This window comes from Sceloporus occidentalis, unplaced genomic scaffold (genome assembly GCF_023333645.1).
Source record: "Sceloporus occidentalis isolate IW3139 unplaced genomic scaffold, rSceOcc1.0.p SCAF_6, whole genome shotgun sequence".
In the NCBI taxonomy this organism is placed as follows: Eukaryota; Metazoa; Chordata; class Lepidosauria; order Squamata; family Phrynosomatidae; genus Sceloporus; species Sceloporus occidentalis.
The window spans coordinates 24,329,071-24,351,883 of NW_028316986.1; the positions used below are offsets into that span (position 1 = coordinate 24,329,071).

Genomic DNA, 22,813 nt, shown 5'->3' on the forward strand with positions numbered 1-22,813 from the left:
TGCTATCAGAGAGCAAGTTATTAAGGTGAGAATACCAGTGTTTGTTTCCAGCTTGATTTCTATATGCCTTGTTGGTCCCCTCTCTGCTCTCTTTTTACAGTCAAAGGCCTTTTTTCCCCTTAAACAGGCCTCCAGCATTTACGTTTTTGATTAGCTTTTAATTGGTTCTGATAGAAAGATATTTAAAATATGTTCTTTACTATGTTTTGAATGTACTTTTAACTTTTAAATTAATTTTTAACTGGATTAGTTGTCCTTTTAAAAAACTTTTGTACTTTACATCATAATAGCTATTTTGTTTTCACTTATATAGAAAGCTAATTTGAGTTCACTATTAGGGGAAAGACAGGATATAAATTAATTAAATAAGCCAGTAGTATACTGAGATTGATGATTTTTCCCCTTCTTCTACGAATCTTCTAAACTCACTGCCTCTGTGAATTATAGCTATCAGTATTCTTGTTTTTACTCCATAACAAGCAAGAGAAGAGAGTAAGCAAGTAGCAAGGTGAAAATGACATTTTTAATTCCTTTCTGTCCAATTATGGGAATAGTTTCTCAGTAGCAAAGCAAGACAAAAATGGAACAAGGGAGGGAGCAACACCATTTTGCATTGCATTTCTAGATTTATTTGAAATTGACAGCAAGTGAGGCAGAATGAAACCACTATGCTTGTCTGTAACTCCTGTGGATTAGCTGATTCTGCTGTACTTGTGATTGCTTCGACTTTGCCTGAAGCTGAAAAATATTGTTTTTTCCTTTATTTCAGAAGAGACATTGCTGCAGTGCCAAGATCTTGCTTCTTCCATACAGCTGCTCAAAGCAGAACATTTTAATACAGGTCTAGAGTTGGTACGCAGGATCCAAGAACGACTCCTTGCAATTTTGCAGCATGCTACCCAGGTGAGGACTATATTTTTTTCCAGCAGGAGTTAAATGATAGATAGCTAGATAGTAGAAAGGCACACATGGATTCTTAATTAGTGTCATGTGGTCAGGAGGGAAACCTCTGGTGCTAACATTTGACTGTTCTTTTTACATGGCAGGATTTCCGAGTGGGGTTTCAGACCCGACAAGGTTCTGAACAGATGGAGGTGAAGTTATCCAATGTGCCTAATGCTACTTCTGCATATAAAGAGTGAGTTTTCTTTGAAGGGTTTATCAGGACAATGGGACCAGGTTGTGATCAGTTTTATGTTCTTGAAGATGCAGTACTGCTCATGGTAGCATCTAGTGTAAGGGATCCTTCTCTTGTTGAAATATTTAATCTGTGTTGCCTAGGCCAGGATGCACTTTCTCCCAATGTGTTCTGAGATGCCCTGTCTTTTGTAGAGTTCAGTTTTCTGTTTTCTACAATGAGCCAGGCTGATTGAAATTCTCAATGACTCAGTGGGTACCAAAAGGTGGCCTTGTGAAGAGGCTCTCTTTGTATCATCCCTTGGGCACTGTCAAGCGTAATAGATAGATCTGTTGCTCCAGTTCTAGCTAGACTTGTAGTAGTTCAAACACAGGACTGCCAAATGTTTAAACACCTACTTATTTTCCTCCAAAGCTGTGCAACTTCCAACAGTACATATTTTTCAACAATCCAGTAGTATTTTTTTCTGTTGGATCTTGGAATAACATGACAATGCTTATTGTAGGTACAGGCTTTTAGCAAAGTCTTCAACTTAAAACAGCTGGAGATAAGAGACTTGCTTGCAGCTTGTTTGTTGTTTGTCTCACAAGAGAAGGATCCACAGGCTACTGGGAATTTGAGAGTTTTTGCCTGAGAGGTACCTGCATCATTATGACTAAGTACGAGATGAAAAGTTTGAAGTGCACTGACCACTTAATTTATTTTTACACAGACTGGTTTTTGACGAGGCATCTGATTCACCTGACACAGATGATGGCAAAGAGGAGGAAGAGGATGAAGATGAGGAGTATGTCCCCGAGTGGCAAGAGGAATATGATGATGATGATCTTGATGATGACAATATTTCCTATGATGATGAATCGGAAAATCTGGAGAGAGATTCTTTCTTTTTTGAAGATGAAGATGATGCTTATGAGTAGAGTTAGCCTTCTGGCACTCCAAATTCTCCACAAAGAATTCTGGAGGAAAATATTGCCTATCATTGACAGCCCTGTTCCTGCTGCATTCTGTACTCTGTTTCTGTCAAAATCAAAACTGACAGGAAGAGGACTAGGTTTCAGTCAGGTGGGAGTGAGTAGTATGATAGTTTATAGCAAGGGGCACTGTTCTCTTGGAGATGACTACCTTATGATTTCTGATAAAATGTATGAGGCTGTTGTACCTGGTGAATTCATGTGATCTTCCTCAGAGAATAAGATTATAGAGACTGTCTCTACCCCACTATAGGCCTTGAGAGATTGAGAGTGCCACATGTCACTGGTGTGTGTGAAAAGTTGCACACCACTCTTGCCTGTGTTCTCTGTACCTTATTGCCCATGTTACTATTATGCAGAACTCCTGCCTTGGCAGAACTTACTTGATTTTATAATATTGCCCAACAGTGACAAAAATACCAAGAAAGAGTAACAATACAGCCTTATACTTTAACCCAGTGATCTTTATTTCCTGGAAGTAATGTTTCATTGGACAAATAGATCGACATACCAATGCATGTATGCACATAATACATAAAATCTCTTACGGACATGTGTCTACAAGAGTGATTCTAATTTCTGTTCTACCACAATTTTAGAAACTAAAGAGCAATGCTTTTCATTTCACTGCAGTATAGAGCACTCTACTGGATTTGAGTGCACAGAGAGAAAGGTTCTGTCAAGCTACAGAGAAGGCATATTAGGTGATTTAGGTCATTGTGAATGTTTGGTATAAGTGCTAGTGAAATTGTTAAAACAAAATGTCCCAAATTGAGCAAAAGTGACCTGCTCTTGAAGTCACAGGTTGTTCTTTGGGTTGCCAGTGCTCTGAATGGACATGTTTTTACGTGCATCTCTTTCACTGAGATGCAAGTTGTCTGTACTTTTTTTGTTTTTTTGTTTCTTGTCATTGGAATCATTGTCTTCTCTTCCTGAAGATGGAAATTCTGCAGGATGTAGAGGTTCAGAGGTTCATATATATAATATAAATATATATATATATATATGCAGAAGCTGAGATTGTTCAGATTATTATGCTTTATCTTTTCTTGAAAATTAAAAAGAATCCTGACAGAACAAGATTATACAACTTCTGTTTATGAAATAAACAGTTTTTCTTCTATTGTCTTTAGTGTGGTTGTCTTAGATTCTTCTTCTTGCAGTTTTCCAAACCTTGCCTTATAAGAAAGATGTTACAAATTAAGCAGGATTTCTACTGGAAGCAGTCACATCTCTCATCCTTTGGCTATAGTTTTGCTGAGTTACCCTGTCACAACTGTACTTCATGGTTTGGTGGGTGACAGTGGAATGTGGGAGGGCTCATCATGTATTTCTTCACATGGCATTACTGAGAAGATACAAGGCTGTTGTACATCCTTACAGCAACGCATATCATTTGGCTGCCAGTTTTTAAAAATAAATGAGCAAAAAAGGCCATATTCTGTAAAACTCGAAACAGTTGTGCCACAATGCCATTTAAGCTAGGAAATTTTATAAATATATGCAATTCTTCATTTTTTTAAATTGGAGACTTTTGTAATTAAATTCATGGTTTTAATTAAGGTGGTAGAAATGCAGTATTTCTGTTCCTCGTTTTCCTGTGTCCCACAGCTCTAAAACTAAATTTCCTCTCCCACCAAACTAAATGGTAACATAGGGGCTGTACACACTAAGATGCTATCCCTCAGCACAGGATGTATTTTACTGTCCCTTTCCTAGCTGGATCGGGGCCACAGCAATCTCATGCCACAGCCCTGATCTGGCCATTTTGCACCCTGGAAAAGGCGTGATAGCTATGGCGCCACGGCTGTACAGCACTCCTTTGGGGGGGGTGTCGTGTGGATGCAGCAGCAGAGGAGTGCTGTGATGAAAAGGCAGAATTACTCAACACTTTCTTTGCCTCAGTCTCTTCAGAAAAGGGTGCTCAACATGAGGATAATGGAACAGAGGAAAGAATAGGGTTCTCAACAATGGCTCTTTTTCATCCCAGAGAGAAGTGACCAGTGGGGTCCCACAGGGCTCTGTCCTGGGCCCAGTGCTATTCAACATCTTTATCAACAACTTGGATGACAGAATTGGGAGCATACTTATCAAACTTGCAGGTGACACCAAATTAGGAGGAATAGCTAATACTCCAGAGGACAGGATCAAAATTCAAAATGACCTGAATAAACTAGAAAGTTGGGCCACAGCTAACAAAATGAAATTCAACACGGAGAAATGTAAGGTACTTCACTTAGGGCAAAAAAATAAAACGCACAGATATAGGATGAGGGACACCTGGCTGAATGAGACTACATGTGAAAGGGATCAGGGAGTCCAAGTAGACCACAGTGTGATGCGGCAGCTAACAAGGCCAATGCAATTTTAGGCTACATCAGTAAAAGTATAGTATCTAGATCAAGGGAAGTAATAGTGCCACTCTGTTCTGCTTTGGTCAGATCCCACCTGGAATATTGTGTCCAGTTCTGGGCACCACAATTCAAAAAGGACATTGAGAAACTGGAGTGTGTCCAAAGGAGGGCGACTAAAATGGTGAAGGCTCTGGAAACCATGCCCTATGAGGAACGCCTTAAGGAGCTGGTGATGTTTAGCCTGGAGAAGAGAAGTTTAAGAGGTGATATGATAGCCCTGTTTAAATATTTGAAGGGATGTTATTCTGAGGAGGGAGATGACTTTTTTTCAGCTGCTCCAGAGACTAGGACCAATGGATGCAAGCTACAGGAAAAGAGATTCCACCTCAACATTACGAAGCACTTCCTGACAGTAAGGGCTGTTCGACAGTGGAACAAAGTCCCTCGGAGTGTAGTGGAGTCTCCTCCTTGGAGGTCTTTAAGCAGAGGCTGGATGGCCATCTGTCAGGGATGCTTTGATTGAGAGTTCCTGCATGGCAGGAGGTTGGACTGGATAGCCCTTGTGGTCTCTTCCAACTCTATGATTCTATAATTCTGTGTGCCGTCTGTGGCATGGTGCCCTGGGGGGCAGAGTCAGGGCGTGCGTTATGTAGATGCAACTCCCCGACTTCACTCCTGGCTGGCCTTAATGGCCGGTCTGAAGGAGCCTCATAGTTTTCATTTTCCCTGTGTGCAAGGTACCATTCTTAGCTCATCACAGTGCAAAGCAGGAGCTACAGATAAAGTAAGCCTTCTAAATACATTGGGGTTGAATATGCATAATATGTTGAAAGATGAGAAAATAAATCCTGGAAAGGGGAAGGATAAGGACCAATTAAGTATGGAAAAGTGACAGTAAAATACATCCTGTCCGGAGGGCTAGCATCTTAGTTTTAAATATTATTTACAGGCAACTAGTAGTGGTTGCCTGTAGGTTAATTAGGAAAGAAGATAGAATATCTTATAGTCCTATAGAAACACTGGAGACTTGCTAAAAAGAGACCTACAGTCGTACAACTACCAAACTAGTGTAGAAATTACATGTAAAATGTATTACAGAGCAATTCACAAACACACACACATATATTACTTTGGGTTACTTCCAACCCTTTTAATTGCTTGCTTTGGTTGGAATTAATGCATGATAAAATGTATTCTGGGCCAAGATCTTAAGAATGACTATCATGTTAGAGCAGCCTGGAAATAAATACTGCAAGGTTGAATGAGAGGCACTTGGAACACTTAATAGGCATTGTATGTCTTGTTCTGAACCTGGCTGATATCCTCTGATGACATTACTGGCATATTTATTGTTCTTAATATTTAAATCCCGCTCTCCAGTGCCTAGCTGCCATTCTCAGCATTTTAAAAATTTTGATGCTGTAGAAATTTTTATACAGTCTGTAGGCCTCCTTTAATAAAAGTATTATATAAAGAAAACAAAAATAATAACCACACAGGATCTACATAATTCAACCTGGATAATGAAGAATCTGAAATATCTAAAGACTTTCCATACCTAGGATCAAACTTTGATTGGAAAGGAGACTGCATTCAAAAAACGAGAAGGCTAGGAATGGGAAAGGCAACTATGAAGGAACGAGACAAGATCCTGACGTGTAAAGATATACAGTACAACTGAGCACTAAAGTTAGAATCATCCAAGCCATTATATTTCTTATCACCATGTACTGATGTGAGAACTGGATAGTAAAGAAAGCAGATATGATAAAAAATAAACTTGTTTGAGATGTGGTGCTGGAGGAAAATCTCAAGGGCGATTAACTAGAAAGGATGCATTATTGATTTCATATGAAATGATTTTTCTTTCTTTAGGAACATTCTGGCATATATCTTCATCTCTGAGCAAGAAGGCAGACTATAACTAGGACTCTTAGTATATATTCAATTTGTACATTATCTTGATTTTAGATGTGTGAATTGGCAGTTAGAATGGAGCATTTCGATTCTATATACTCAAGAATGTGTGGGGGAAAAGACTTTACTTTTGCACCTGAAGGCATCAGATTCAGGAGGAGGGATCATCTCTGCTACTTAAGTGCTTTCTCCTGTCCTGCTATTTTGTGGGGCATGGCATTATGGGGTAATGAGCAAAGTCAAGAGGATTTTATGGGTCCCAGCTTAGGCTGTGTTTCTCTTCATTTAGAAGTTGCTTTTCAGTAGCTCATGACACTTTTTCCTGACTTAAGCATCATGTAAATGTGTGTATTAACATTATGTTAGTGCACAGAAAGGAATCAGTGGCTGCCCAGATGTTGGACTCCTCCTCCATCAGCCCTAGACAGCCTAGCTAATGGATACTAGGAGTTGTAGTCCAACATTTGGAACATCACAGGTTCCCATCCTTGTTTATTGTTAATTGGGCTCCTATTAGAATTGGTGAGGGCCAAGAGAAGTCTCAAATTAAGAGATACCAAAGATAAATTTTGAAAAACATTTTCCACATCAGAAACTCTTTTAAATTGTTTTGAACCTGCTGAGGGACTAGGCCAATCACAAAAGCTCAGCCAGCTGCAGTTTGCAATTAACATTTCCTAACTAGTAACAGCCAAAAGGAAACGGAATGCTTACTATTTTACTCCTGTAAGTACTTATGCTCAAACCTGCTTTGAACAGATTGTTGCTCCCTTATAAGGATATACTATGAACATTATTTATGCACTTTCATTTCTTAATGGCGGTTCAAGGACAACCATGATAACTTTGGCAGAATGTTTTCTCACTAAAATGAAAGCATAATTTTTCATCTGGGAGTCCAATTTTTTTTAGTGTATTATGCTTTAAAAATAAAAAAATGACTTCACAGTAGGGAAGTCTGCAATGCCCTTTAAAGAAAACTGTGACAAACTGCCCAAAAAGGGCAGCCTGCCGGTGGCCGTTTTTCCTCTGGAGGGAAGTCGCAGCCGCCAAACCACGTGGCTTCACTCCGGAGGAAAAACCCCACAAAAAGCGGGTTCTTTTTCAGTCGTGCCAGTTACGTCCGAGCACACCAATGGTGCACTCATGATGTAACTAGCTTGGTGCGATGTGCAGACACTATGCGTCCGTTATGTCTTAATGGTGGCACCCGTGTATACGGGGTGTTGCCATTATGGCGCAGCCAGTATGTGCTAGGGTTCGGGGACATGCGGTTGCCACGTGGTCCCTAACCCTAGCTATGCCACTGCCATGCCACAAAAGGGCCGTCTGTCCCGTGCCTAAGATTTTGTAAAGGGTGTGTGTGATCTATGTTTATTGATCCAGAATACAGGCATACCTCAGTTGACAAAGAAGTTTGCAAAATCCCTTTATACCTGTCCTTCCCTCCATTTTCTTCTTTGTCCTCTGTCTAGCTGGACATTTTTAGCAGCACTAGCTTTGGGAGGATGGTGAGTGAAAGATGGAAAAAACATTGACTTTTAGTGCTAGGTTATAGCAGCATTCTGCAGTGAACAACTAAATAAACCTTGAGCTGGGAAAGAATAGGCTCCTACTATAGCCAATCCTACTGTAGCTGGGTCAGCCAGGAAAAGTAAACAGGAGCAGCCTTCAGAATGCCTTACCGAACCCATGTGAACAGCAAAACAGAAATAAAGGGAAAACAGATCAGCCTGCCTCACACTAACCCCCTTCATATTAAGAAAAGCAACACATAGATTTATAAGTGATCTGGCCAGCTAAATGCAGAAAAAGTGCAGGCTAGTGAAAGGGAAAAAATTATCCCTGGATGTATTTTGGAACAAGCTTTGAGGTGGTTTCTAGAAGGCTGAAAATGTTTTTGTCTACTTATGCAAGGCTTATCTGACTTGCTCCCCCCACCCTCCATTTTACTGTGTGCTCATTATTCTGAATAAAGTCAGCTGAAAATTGTTGAACTGCTCATATTTTCTGTTACAGCATAACTTATTCCTATTCCTTCCATGGTAGTTCTGCCTTTGGTACCAAGTTTTCTGTTAAAGAAGTAATACCGCAGGTACACATTACTTTGTTGACTGAAATAATTTAAAGATATAGCCTTGTTAGTCTGTAGAATCAGTATGTAGAAAGACTTTGTGGCACCTTTGAGACTTAGCTGAAAGAAAGAAGTTGGCAGCATGAGCTTTTATAGGCTTAAGTCTACTTCCTCAGATGCATTTGGGGAGTAGACTTAAGTCTACAAAAACTCTTCCCCACATATATATTATGCCTCTACCACTTTTATTGGTTTTAATTGTTTTGTAATTTTAAATTCTATACTGTTGAATTGTCTTTTAAGGGGGGATATTTTGTATATATGGATGTATTTTAACTCTTGTAAGCTGCTTTGATTGTTTTTAACAAAAAGCAGGATAGAAATAAAAGTTTTATTTATTATTTACTATTACTATTATTATTATAGTCTCCAAAGTGCTACAAAATCTTTGTTAATTGAGGTATGCCTATAGTGGGAATTTTGTGACTCTCTTGATGTTCTTAAAATTGCATCTCACAACATTCCTCTTCATGGAACTGGCTAGGACTGTTGGGAATTATAGTCCAGCACCTGGAGGGCTGCACAGTTCCACCCAGTTCTTGAATAATACTGCGGGGCCATTCACATTACCTTTTACACCGGTTTTGAAATCGAATCTTCCACATGAAGTTCATATTGGGCCCGATTCTGTCACAATCCATGTCGAGGCTTGCACAAGGAAATGCCCCTTAGTGTGGGTTATTGGGAATCGGGCTAAAATCCGTCTTTTCTGAGAAGACCCGGGTTCTGCGAAATATGAACTTGCCCTCGATCATGATCGGGGCAAATTCAGGGAGGGATTAAGGTCAGAGGGCGGGCAGAGGTCAGAGCATTCCTTGCCCTCATCTGAGGGGAGGGGAAGGGGAGGAGGAAAGAGCCGAAGGAAAAAGGGGGATCTGGATGCAAAGGGTGACAGGAGGCAAAAAGGAGGCGACTGACGGGGTCAATTCAGGGCAGGTGGGGGGGGGCAGAGCAAGACAAGCCTCTGTTATCCATCAGGGACCTTTTCCTTTTGATGTGTATTTTTAATAACAACAACAACAATAATAATATTTATTATTTATAAACCACTTTTCCAAATTTGATCAATTATTTTTCTCTGTCTATGCACATATTCTTTCCTTTGGAATGACTGCTGGATTGCGAATGAATGTTACAAATCAAATGTAATGTTGCAACTTGGCAAATTGATACAGCTTTTGCTAGGGCAGCCTATTACTTCCTTTCAAATGACTGCTGGATTGCGAATGTTACCAATCGAATGTAATGCTTCTCTTTCCAATTATGTAAATTGACAAATTGATAAAGCTTTTGCTAGGAATTCAGGGGTAGCCTAGGGAGAGCAGGGAAAAAAGCATCCTTTTCTGGCAGTCCGAGGTGAGGAATTATTATTATTATTATTATTATTATTATTATTATTATTACCTGTGTTTGAGGCATTCTGGGGTGGCAAGGAGTGGGGGATACTGGATGCATTAGCTTGCATTTTGGGGTTGAAAATGGGGCCAAGGGCAGATCATAACCTACAACACTGACCAAATGCCCACAATACACACACACACACACACACCAGAGGTTTTTAAATTTGACAGATGTTGCCTGGTCCTTTAAAAAAAAGAAGGGGTGGAAAGCACACTTCTGATGCCCCTATCAGTGCTGGAAACGTCACCTATGACCATCATGGAACTAACTTTGATTGACAGCCAGGCACCTTCACTTTAAACCCGAATTCTCCAAAAGGGCATTTGTGTTAAAATGCCCCTGATTGGTAGTCAGCACTTGCTTCTGGAGAGATTCGGGAGAGGGCCCCCCGAATTTGCCCAGTTCCTTCTGGAGCAATGCCGCCAGTGTGAATGAGCCCTGCATCCACTACTATAAACCTCTTTTATGCACTTCTCAGTAGTGAAATCTTGTGACACTTAAGACAAGTCTTTGCCCATGGTTTGCTTTAAGGTACAGTTTAGAATTTCTTATGCAATTTTAGTTCATCCTCCTGTTATTGGCGCTCTGCTGGTGCCCGTGTTTGCTGCACGAGGGAGCCGCAACGGACAAACTGCGCGGCTCCCCCATGCAGCAAAAGGAACCCGCAAAAAGTGTGTTCTTCTTGCGGTGTAGTTGTGACGCCGCAAGGCGCCAATGGCGTACTTGTGGCATCACAACTGCGCCGCGACGTGCAGACACTAAGCGTCCATCATGTCAAAATGGCTGCGCCCATGTGTATAGGGCGCTGCCATTTTGATGTCCCCAGGTGAGGCCTGATTGGATGCTGCGTCCTTGGCCAACCCGTAGTACGTACTGGGGGCGGAGCAAAGGCCCATCTGTAACAGGCCAATGCTACCATTCCATGTGCTGTTTTAAGTGTCTTTGTGCTGCCTTGACAGCTACCCACCACTGCTTTCAAATGGAATCCCTTATCGATGGATATTCACAAAGAAACTAGGGGTCACATCATTTATATCCCTACAGACAGTGTGTATCCAGGAGCCTTGATCTTGTGAATGTGCTTCAGTGCTCCATTCCCTTCATATTTAATTAAATTACTTCTTTAAAACTTATTTGACAAAAAGGGCAAGATTTTGATTACACTCATGTGAGACAATGTGAGACCAGTGAATTGCTATTTTTATTTATATGTATCTCTCTTTCCCCCCAGCTCAGGACTCAAAGCGGTTAAAACATAGCTAAAAATTCACAGTGTTAACAAAAGTGAAACTTGTCAAAGATATATATTAAAAGTAAAAACAACAACAACCTCAAACAAACAGCAAACAGTAAAATCCATCACATTAACCAAAGGGGTCTTGTAGCATTTGAAGCAAATGTATCATTTGAGACTGAAAGAATAGTTGGTAGCATAAGCTTTGGTAGACTTAAGACGCATCTGAGGAAGTAGGCTCAAGTCTATGAAATTTCATGCATTTGAAGAAGTAGAATCAAGTTATGAAATATCATGAATCTCAGGAGGTAGGCTTAACTCTATGAAAGCTCATGCTACCAGTTTCTTTCAGTGAGTCTCAAAGGTGTTATGTGATCCCTTGCATGCTAATTTTCCAGACTAATAGGGCCACGTCTTCGAATTCCAGCACATTTTGTAAACCAACACATTGCAATAATACTCACTAGTCTCCCGTAGGTGTTTGTTATTGCTGAAGGCATTTTGTGGGGTGTGCTCTTCCTTTGCCTCTCTGTTATCTCCAGGAAGATGAGCAAAGGAGTAGCACCAGTTGCCTCTAATAGTGGGAAGTGCCTGGTGTTAGTTACCACTGGCTGCAAAAGTATGCTTCCAAGGTGCCCTCGCGGCATCAGAATATCACCTGGCGGTGCAGTCAGGACCTTGCAATAGATCATTTTTAGCTTCAGATGTACGCAGTGTGTCTTTTTTTGGTGGGGAGGCACTTGAGCAGGGTGACCAGATGTCCTAACAGCAAAGGAGGACAAGGCACTATGAAATGTAGGACACCTAACAAAAATGTAGGACATTACAAAACAACAGTGAAAAACAATAATATACAGTTGGCCCTCCATATCTATAGATTTTTTTATCCATGGATTCAACCATTCACAACTTGAAAATATTCAAAAATAGAGAAATTCCAAAAAAGAAACCTTGATTTTTTCCTATTTTATAGAAGGGACACCATTTTACTAAGACATTGTATTTCATGGGACTCAAGCATGTTGCCCATTGGAGGTCCTAGAAGCAAACCCCAGTGGATACCAAGGGCCTGCTGTAAATATAATTTTGTATAGTCAGTTTACAGCTAATTACATAGCACTGTATTTTATTATCCTTTTCTTATTTTAACTCTTATTATTAACTCTGTTGGTGCTCTTGGACATCTCAGCGGCCTTCGATACCATCGACCATGGTATCCTTCTGGAACGCCTGGGAGAATTAGGCATCGGGGGCACTGTGCTCCAGTGGTTCCGGTCCTATCTCTCGGGAAGGTTCCAGATGGTGAGGCTGGGGGACAGTTGCTCTCGGAAAAGAGAGCTTACATCGGGCGTCCCTCAAGGCGCCATTCTGTCCCCCATGCTGTTTAATATTTACATGAAGCCGCTGGGAGAGATCATCCGGAGCCATGGAGTTCGGTGTTATCAGTACGCTGATGACACCCAGATCTATCTCTCCATGTCTCCGACTGACACAGTGACTAAGGATGGCATCTCTCCTCTGGACGCCTGCCTGGGGGCAGTAATGGGCTGGATGAGGAAAAACAAACTCAGACTGAATCCAGAGAAAACAGAGGTACTCATGATAGGTTTGCCTGGCCCAGGCAGGGAAATTTGTCATCCTGTCCTTGATGGGATTAAACTTCCCCTGAAGGACAAAGTACGTAGTTTGGGAGTACTCCTGGATCCATCCCTATGTTTATCATCTCAAGTAGATGCGATGGCCAGGAGTGCTTGGTACCAGCTTCGGCTGATACGCCAACTACGTCCCTGTCTGGACCGAGGGGACCTAGAAAAAGTAGTACATGCGCTGGTAACCTCTCGTTTGGATTTCTGCAATGCGCTCTACATGGGGCTACCTTTGTATCAGGTTCGGAAACTTCAACTGATCCAAAATGCAGCAGCCAGGCTAATTACGGGCACAACGAGATTTGATCATATAACACCTATTTTAAAATCTCTACACTGGCTGCCAATTCGTTTCTGGTCCCAGTACAAAGTGTTGGTTATTACCTTTAAAGCCCTAAATGGCTTGGGCCCGGGTTACTTGAGGGAATGCCTCTCCCTGCATAATCCTCCCCGCACACTCAGAATTTCTGGAAAACTGTCTCTTAACCAACCTAAGATGAGGCTGGCATCCACTCAACAAAGGGCCTTTTCGGCCGTGGCGCCCTCTCTATGGAATGCCTTATCTAAAGGGATCCGTCTTAGTGGATCAGTGGAAGCCTTTAAGAAGGCTTTAAAAACTCATCTCTTCCTTCAAGCCTTCCCTCCTAATTCCATTTAAGAATATATTCCCCTATTGATGTATAGTATTTATGATTTTTGATTTTAACAATGTCATTGGACGTTTTAAAATTTTGCTCGCATTTAATCTATTTTAATTATCTACTTTTAAGATGTGGTTTTTACTGTTCTTATTGTCTGTTTTTAACAATTTCTGTACACCGCTTTGATCGTTGGAAAAGCAGTTAATAAATGAACAATTTATTATTATTATTTTGATTTTTTGATATTTTATTGTCCTGTCCTCAGAGCAATGAGGGGGTAGGATGAGTCCTTGTAAAGTTCTTTTATCCTAAGAGCATTAGCAAAGGCTTGCTCCCAATGCTCAGGGCACATCTGTTTCTCAGAGGGAGAAGGGCAGCAAACGTGGTGTTTGCTGAATGGGAATACTTAGAAATTACACTTATATACTTAGACATGTAATCTTGACACAGCTTAAGGATGTGGTCCTCTGACATGTCCCAGCCCTTCTTATACAAGATGACCAGATGTCACAACCACAAAGGAGGACAAGGCACTTCAAAAAGTAGGGCATGCAAACAAATGTAAGACTTTACAACAAATTGGGATGTTACTCAGTGGGCTTCTTAGCAGTGGCCCACACTGGCCAAATAAAGTGGTTTCTCACCCCTTTGAAGGCGGGGTGTTTAGACGACACAGGAGGCAAAACCAGATGGAAAGTGAAAGGAAGCCATACTCTGGAGCTAAAAACTGGAGCAAAAAGAAGCTGGAATACTCCGGCTCAAGGTGGAAAATGTGTATTACTGCACCATCATATAAACAGTCCAAAGCCAGTACAGGACTGAGGCAAAGTGAAAAGGCGATGGACAATAATGCAATGGATGTAATCACAACATACACAAAGCAGACAGCCCAATAAGGGGGCATGGGTGAAGAGAGCATGTATGGGGGCCTCCATGATGGTGCTTTGCCAATGTATCCCTAGAGGCATGAGTCCAATGGAATGGCATCTGGGTGGGAAGAGAGAGGTAACTGGGGGTCACAGGCGGTGCGTTTGTGCAATGGTGCATGCGCATGGCGGGGAAGTGAACACACTACGCAGCATGGCTTGATGTTTGGTGGTGCAGCCTGTGGGTGCTTGGCCTGCCATGGGACCAAGCTGGGCGGACAGTGTGGTTTCCTTTCATTAAACCCCTTTTCCTGCTGCCTGCTCAAAATCAGGAAGAACCTCCCAATAGTATAAGAACCGTTGAAGAGTGGAACACACTCCCTCAATGGAGAGCGGTGGAGTCTCCTTCTCTGGCTGGATGGCCATCTGTCACGGGGGATGCTTTGGTTGGGAGTTCCTGCATGGCAGAAGGGGGTTGGGCTGGATGGCTCCTTGGAGGGAGGGGTGTCTCTTCCAGGATGCTGTGAGCTGGGCCTTCTCTGCCTCTGAGGCCATGGAGGGTGGGGCGTCGGCGGGGCTGCCTCTGCCTCTCTGCCTCCTTTAAGCCGTGGCTGCTGATGTCAGGGTGATGCTGCTGCTGCTGCTGCTGCTCTGCGCGCGGTGCATTGTGGGCATATCCCGCCGCCGCCGCCGCCAGCAGCAGCAGTGCCAGTGCCAGTGCCAGTGCCAGTGCCGCCGCCGCTTCTCCTGCTGCTCCTGCCGCGAGGCCAGAGGGCGGGAGGGCGCGGGGAGAGGATGCTCCCCGGGCGGCCCCCTCCGCCGCAGGCACAGCGCCAGACGGGCCCGGGCTTGGCGGGGGCAGGGGCAGGGCCGGCGCCAGGGGACGCTGGGGACGACGACGACGCGCCGCCGCCGCCGCCGCCGCCGCCGCCGCTGCTGACTACCGCTCACTGCCGCACTCTCTGACTGACTGACTGAGACTGAGGGGATGCGCCGCCCTCAGCGACGGCTGCGGCAGAGACCAGGTGAGAGCCAGGAAACCGTTGGGCGCCACCACCCCAAAACTGGGGGGGGGGCTGAGGGGGGAAAGAGGGAAGAATGGTAGGTAGGCGCCCCCTCCAACGAACCGACACTTGGGGGCGTCCAGAAGGGGGAACCCTTGCGCTAAGGGTATGTCCAGCAGTGCATTGTGGGGGTTGTAGTTCCGTTTGTCCGCCTCCTTGAGGTGAAAACGAGGCTGAGAGTGGTACGGTTTTTCTTTTAGTCCCTTCAGTTCCCAGGATACCCCGGGGCAGGGCACGATTGACAGGCGCCTAAGCCAGTGGGTGTGGAAAGCCGGTGGGCCGAGCTGCAGGAGGAGGGGAGTTTTGAGAGCGCGCTGCAGTGCGGCCGAGGAGGAGAAGGGGCGGGGCCTCGGCAAGGGCGGGCCTGGCGCTTCACCTGAGGGAGCCCCGCCCACCGCCGCCAGGGAGGCGGAGAGTGATTGGCCGTTATTCCCTCAGACGGGAGGGAGTGTGCGCCCCCTGGATGGCACCTGTCGAATAAATGGCTCTTTTAACAAACAAAAACAAAGACAGTGATGGGTGTGGAGGGGAGGGCACTACGGTTTTAATTTCTAAGGGTCACACTGGGTCGCTTGGGTTCTTTTTCTGAGGTAGAGCCAAGGCAGGTGCCTCTGTGTGAAGCGACAGGTGGCCCATTGTGGGCACTTGCCCCTTGGCACAGAGGTCTTTCCTCTTTCTGTAAGGAAGAAAAGGACATTCGCTTGGGTTAAAGGTCAAGGACCTCGGTGAATGTGGAATAAACTGCAAATAATAATAATAATAATAATAATAGTTTTTGTGGGTTTTTTGGGCTATGAGGCCATGTTCTGGAAGAGTTTATTCCTGACGTTTCGCCTGGATCTGTGGCTGGCATCTTCAGAGAATGCTGGCCTGGAAAGGAGTTGGGTATATCTGAAGATGCCAGCCACAGATGCAGGCGAAACGTCAGGAATAAACTCTTCCAGAACATGGCCTCATAGCCCAAAAAACCCATTAAAAACTATGGATGCCGGCCATGAAAGCCTTCAACTTCACAATAATAATAATAACAATCACTGTTCTTTTTCACTTGAGGGGACTCCTCTCTAGGAATCTCCAGGTCCTCCAGTGCAACTCTGTGGTCAACATCTGCCAGATGATCATAGAATCGTACTGGAAGACCTATGAATGCCTAGGGAAGTGTTTAGGAATGTCTAGGTCAGTGCTTCTCAACCTTTGGGCCTCCAGATATTTTGGACTTCAATTCCCAGAAGTCCCAGTCAGTATGCTCATTGTTTAGGAATTCTGGGAGTTCAAGTCTCCAAAATCTGGAGGACCAACTTCTGGCAGATGTTGACCACAGAGTTGCACTTCAGGACCTGGAGGTTCCTACAGAAGTGTCCTCTCAGATAAAAAGAACAGTGTTTATTATTATTATTATTATTATTATTATTATTTTATTATTACTACTTAGGTTTTTCCACATTCATGGATGCCCTTGACCCTTAACCCCAAATAATGTGGAGGTTGGTTCATTGCGTTGGAGCACCTAGAGATTTCTAGACAGAACATAGTAAGCAAAACCCTAAATTATCAAATCCACAAAAGTCAAAACCACAAACGCGGAGGGCCAACTGTATAGCCCTTTTGAGAGCCAACGTGGCGCAGTGTTTTCAGTGTTGGACTGTAGCTTTGGGTGACCTTGGGCAAGGCACATACTCTCAGACTCGGGGAAAGGCAATGGCAAACCTCTGAACAAATCTTGCCATGATAGGGTGACACTAGGGTCCCCATAAGTAAGAAAGGACTTGAAGTCATACAACACAATAGTATAGTAGATTGTTGCTGTTGCGTGCCTTCAAGTTGTTTCCAGCTTATGGTGACCCTAAGGTGAACCTGTCACGGGTTTCTGGGGCTGAGAGTGTGTGACACTCAAGGTCACCCAGTGGGTTTCCATGGCTGAACTGAGCCCTGCTCAAACCACCACACCATGCTGGGTCTCTGTATTGTATTATAGTGGCAAATGCACCCAACCTTTCGAATGGAGGCTTCAGTCCAGGGATGTGAGCAGGCTAGAGCTATATAGGCAAACAGCAAAACTGCCATCACCATTCCCTTGCTCTGGACATTAAAAAGCCACAAAACAGCGATACCTTTATTGGGACACCTGTTTTGTCGATTTTCGATGTTACTGTATTTTGCTGTATAGCCAACACAGCTACTCCTGGATATGTTTTTTGGACATTAAAGTTAGAATGACTATCGAGTAGTTGTGTATCTTCAAGACTTTTCGAACTTATGACGACCCTAAGGTCACAGGGTTTTCTAGGCAAGTTTCTTCAGAGAGAGTTTGCCATCCTCTGAGACTGAGAGAGTGTGACTTGACCAAGCTGGGAATCTTTGAGTTTAATTAGCTGAACATTATTTTAAAATTCCTGGGTGTGAACACTGTGTACCTATGAGAACATTCTAATTGCACTGGAAAAACACTGCTGGCAATGGAAAGAACACAGGAATGAACTAATAGGAAAGGCAACATTAAAGTTTCTGGAAAGGTTGAAGAATGACCATTGAGAAATGGAGACAACTTTCAATGTGTCAATGGAGAGCTACATAAGGAGAGGCTAAGGTGATTACAACTCTGTTAAAGAGGTTGGGCTGGAGTAGGAGTTGGAATGAAGGCATCCCAAGAAGTAGACGATATCATGAGTGTAGCAGGACATTCACAGATGGTGTTGGGAGAATGTGACAAAAGGGACTGATGGGCAATAAACCTGAACAGAATATTGAAACTTGCTACAACAGGACACCTTGGTGAAATCATAAATGGTGTGTTATAGTCATACATTTATCTCGGGTAGCCATGCTGTTGGTTGAAGTCTGAGGTCCTGTGTATCCTGTAATGGGAGGTAATAAAAGAAGGGCAGAAAACTAATTTTTCTATGGTATAAACTCTTGCAATAATCATGAAGAAGGTAAACACTCCAGGAGGAAGAATGTTAAGTATGAAGAATTCATTGCTTCTGCAGGCTTTGAGATTGATCTTCAGATCTTATGAATTTAACACTTTCTCCTCCTGTTTATTTTAGAATCATAGAATCGTAGAATTGGAAGAGACCACAAGGGCCATCCAGTCCAACCCCATTCTGCCCTGCAGGAACACACAATCAAAGCACCCCTGACAGATGGCCATCCAGCCTCTGCTTAAAGACCTCCAAAGAAGGAGACTCCACCACACTCTGAGGAAGGAGTGTGTTCCACTGTCGAACAGCCCTTACTGTCAGGAAGTTCCTCCTAATGTTGAGGTGGAATCTTTTCCTGGAGCTTGCATCCATTGTTCCGGGTCCTGTTCTCTGGAGCAGCAGAAAACAAGCTTGCGCCCTCCTCAATATGACATCCCTTCAAATACTTAAAGAGGGCTATCATATCACTTCTTAACCTTCTCTTCTCCAGGTTAAACATTCCCAGCTCCCTAAATCTCTCCTCATAAGGCATGGTTTGCAGACTCTTCACCATTTTGATTCTACTTTCTATTTAAACCATTTGCAGTCTCTTCTTTACCTCACAGATCAGATACCTTATATTACATATATAATGACCCATTAAGGGCTCACTTTCCAGGGTTATCTTTTTCATAGCTCTGTTTTGAATGCTCTCTAATTTGTCACATCCTTGAAATGTGACATCCCACCATGTGCCAAGGAAATTATAACAATATATAGTCTCATTCCCTGAATTTTGAATTCCATGCTTTTCCCATGGACATTGATTTAGGACAAGTCATTGTCCACGTATCTTATGATCCGGTGACCGTGTGGATGTCAATAGGTTATGGTTCATCCATTTCAGTATCTTGTTATGTCAAGATCTTGACAAACCAAGAATTTTCAACAACCCGGGAAGCTGTAATTTTGTCCTTTGCCACTAATTATTAGTTCCTGACACTGTTCACATACTGGTAGCAGTGAAATGTTTGAATGGGTGCCTTGAGCACCATCAACTGCAGTCTTTTATTAATTAATTTGCTTACTGTTTGAATGGTTTGTGCTAGTGGATCATTACTGCTTCTAATGAGCAAGAACACTTGCCATAGCAGTTATGAGTTTAAACAAGCAAATTCAATCACCATGATAACAAAAGTAGGAACTGCAGGGGTTTTCCTTACTCTGCATTTTGACACATCTTCTCAAGTTAGAATTCACTGCTAGCTGTGCAGGATCTAGTATGATAGACAGACAGATAGACAGACATGTAACTCTCATACTTTTAGAAGATACTTGTGAGGCGTTGATACTTAGAGCAATCAGCTGTCTGTTCTCAAAAATTATCCTGTAAAGCTGGAAAACATGTCTCTCCTTCCACAGAAATGAAAGTACAGGATGTAATTTCTCTAAATCACACGAAATTGCCTTATAATGAGAAGAGCATTGGTTCACTTAGTTTAGTACTTTGTATACTGGTAAGCATTGCACTTGAGAGCAAGAGTGGGCAATATCGCCTTCCAGATGTTGCTGGAATGCAACTTCTATCAGAGCTAGCAAGCATACACAGTGTTAACGGGTGATGGGATCTCCAGTATAACAGCATAGGGCAGGTCAGAAATTGCCCACTCCTTTATTAGATAAATTAATGGAGGTCTACCATAGGGCCAAATGACTTGACCAAGTAATTAGTCAAGCTTTTCTCCATGAGCTTCAGAAATAGAAAAGAACTGGCTTTCCTACTGTTTCTAATCCTTGTTCAAAACCATCTGCCTCTGTTCCAACAGGTGTTTATTTAAGCCCCCAGGTAAGCATTGAAGAAACAATTGGCATGTTTGAAGAGCAAAGATAGATTCCTTTCCTTTATGAATTATTTTCTGAGGCTCAAGCGCTCCTTCTTTAGATTCTTTTATTACTGTATGACTTTGCTTGATGTCTTTTTTTACATTAAAATAAACCATTTGTTTGGGTCCAGGCTAAATGAGCAGAGCCCTTTAAATCAGGTGGATCTAAATTACAACTGTGTGTCCCATTTGAATTTGAAAGTCTACAAGTCTACTTTAAAAATAACCAAGTCTGAATCCAACTCATCCTCTGACAATTTGTAATGATTAGTTTACTTTAGACAACACTTTCTGATGATATCAAAAACTTAATAGGTAGAGCATTGAATTTGTTCTCTCTTGGAATTACTGTTAACTGATGAACATATGAGCATCCAGTTTTTTGGGGGCAATTGACTTACACATTGTAAACCTCTTAGGGAATGTTAATTCACTGATAAGTGGTATAGAAATGTACTTGCTATTGCTATATCTAAAAGGAGGGAAAATTAGCTCATTTGAAGAGCTTTTGATGTCAGAAGATGAAGTCTTAAAATAAACTTAAAACTGTTAGTGGAATTGGCTGCTAAGCTTGAGAGAAGAAATGGGGCATTTGAAATGGTGATTTCTAGAAAAAATACACATTGGCTGCATCTGCATTGCAGAAATAATCCCGTTTGACCCTGCTTTAATTGTCATGGGTCAGTGCTCTGGAATTCTGGGAATGGTAGTTTTGTGGGACATTCAACTTTCTCTGTCAGCACAACAAACTACAGATCCCAGAATTCCATAGCAGTGAACCATGACAGTTAAACTGGGTATCAAACTGGACTATTTCTGCAGTGCAGATACAGCTGCTGTCAGTTTACAGAAGATCTTATTTAAGATATTATACTTTGCATGTGAGTCATATTAACGTTCTGTCCAGGTTGCTATTGGTTTCAACTTTCTACAGTTTCAGGTCCAGAATTGTATCTGGTATTCTTCCTTGAGATCCTATGATGGACAGAATGATGGAAAAATGGAATCTCAGGTCTTCTCCAAGCAAGTCTTGGAATTAGAACTAAATTAAATCTGATTATGGCTAAATTAAGTTCCATTCATTCAAATGTTTCTATACTAGGTGTGATTACATCTAGATCCAACCGTATGGTCTGAATTTTATTCAGAGAAGCAAAAATTAGTAACAGCCCCACTAATTTGTCTCTAAGGTAACAGATGTATGAATATTTTAGATGAGAGATCTAAATTCTGTAAAGCAGGCAATAAGGGGATTTCTTAAGTGAGTATGGCTAGATTTCTTTGCCCAAGTTTCTCTCATGTAACTCACAGTGTGGTGTTCTCAGTGGAACTGAGTTGACATCATTTTGTCATTGAGCTTTACTGAACCTCTTGAGTTGTTTGTATTAACAGTCAGGTGCATCTCATAGTTGCAGTTGTATCGAACCTCTCTCCTGGATTAATCTTGTGACCAGTCTGTAGAGAACCATAGAATATAGAAGGACCCTTTAATAGAATTAATTAACAGTTCATCTTCAGTTTAGTATTTTCTCAGTCTGTAAGGTAGCAGATTGAGCTAGTTGAGGAGTGGGAATTGTACAGCCTCACTGATGTTGCTGAGTTACAAGTACCAGCATTTCTCACCCTTTGTTATGTTGGTTAGGGCTTCTGAGAGTTGCAGTTCAGCAGCATCTAAAGAGTCACACAGTACTTCCCTTTGGCTGGTAATTGTGCAGAAGTGGAATTTTGCCCTTCTAAGACCCAGTGTGGTGTAATGCTATAAGTGCTGGACTATGACTCTGGAGACCAAAGTTTGAATCCCCACGGAGCTGTGAAATCCATTGGGTGACCATCAGCAAGTCACAACAACAGCAGCAAAGTGCAAATATGTTTTGTGGCCACTTTTTCCAGTCTGTTCACAGTTATAAATGTGTTTCTGGTGCTGCTCATGGTGACTCCTTGATGAATCATGTGTCAAAACTGTGTACATTTTTACTTTGCTCATTGTTAATTAGTAATATTCAGTTAGAATCTGGAAGAGAAGTATACTTTGCGAGGGTGTTAATAGTCTCCGAGCTTATATTGAGTTGGTGATGCACATCAGTCTTCCTACGGTTGGAGACTGAAATACTCAGGGAAGGTTTCTTCACTTTTCGAAGTGCAAGTCAGTGAAGTTTTTGTTCTTTCTTTTAGTGCATAGGTTCATGTACCACTCCCAGTACATAAGTGAAGGGTCGATCGTGCCAAAAAGTGCAGGAGGCAATTTGAAATTCTACTCCAACAAAGTTGAATGCGGTAGGATAAGGCCAAAGTGGACATGACTGAGGAAGTCATGTTGGAGTAGGGTGGATTACATTCATTTCTCCAGTGTCATTTTCCAGGTTGAAGTTCCACCTAAAGCTGATGCATGCATATAGAAGAATATACAAGTCTCATATAGGTCCTTTCTCCCACTCCTATGAAACTAATAGCAGCATTTTGGGTGGGAAGAGTAAATTGGGAAACAGCCAATTCTTCGCTAGCACTACTCTGCAGTCTGCAAAGTCTTCCTCAAGATGGGAGAGTCTGATAATTCATTTCTCAAGTCATGTCTAGTTTGGCCCCTAGATGAAGCCAACAAATGAAGTAAATGGTCATAATATTTTTATGAAAACTGTGAATTTCTCACTGTTTTGCATTACC

The 22,813-nt window shown here is 42.4% G+C and overlaps 2 protein-coding genes across 3 annotated transcripts in view; both read left to right on the plus strand.

Annotated features, from left to right (window-relative positions):
- The window catches only part of LOC149310518 (cullin-9-like), an 81,583-nt gene extending 78,343 nt beyond the window's left edge, over positions 1 to 3,240 (plus strand). Inside the window, exons 39-41 of the mRNA XM_089529126.1 lie at positions 770 to 903; positions 1,047 to 1,138; positions 1,851 to 3,240. Coding sequence (XP_089385252.1) covers positions 770 to 903; positions 1,047 to 1,138; positions 1,851 to 2,058 — 434 coding nt within the window. The 3' untranslated portion in view covers positions 2,059 to 3,240. The remainder of the gene's footprint in view (positions 1 to 769; positions 904 to 1,046; positions 1,139 to 1,850) is intronic.
- A 12,027-nt stretch (positions 3,241 to 15,267) lies between these two features.
- Positions 15,268 to 22,813, plus strand: part of TTBK1 (tau tubulin kinase 1) — a 157,277-nt gene continuing 149,731 nt past the window's right edge. For both annotated transcript variants that reach the window (XM_089529127.1, XM_089529128.1), the window contains exon 1: positions 15,268 to 15,330. The gene's annotated coding sequence lies outside the window, so the exon portion shown is untranslated. The remainder of the gene's footprint in view (positions 15,331 to 22,813) is intronic.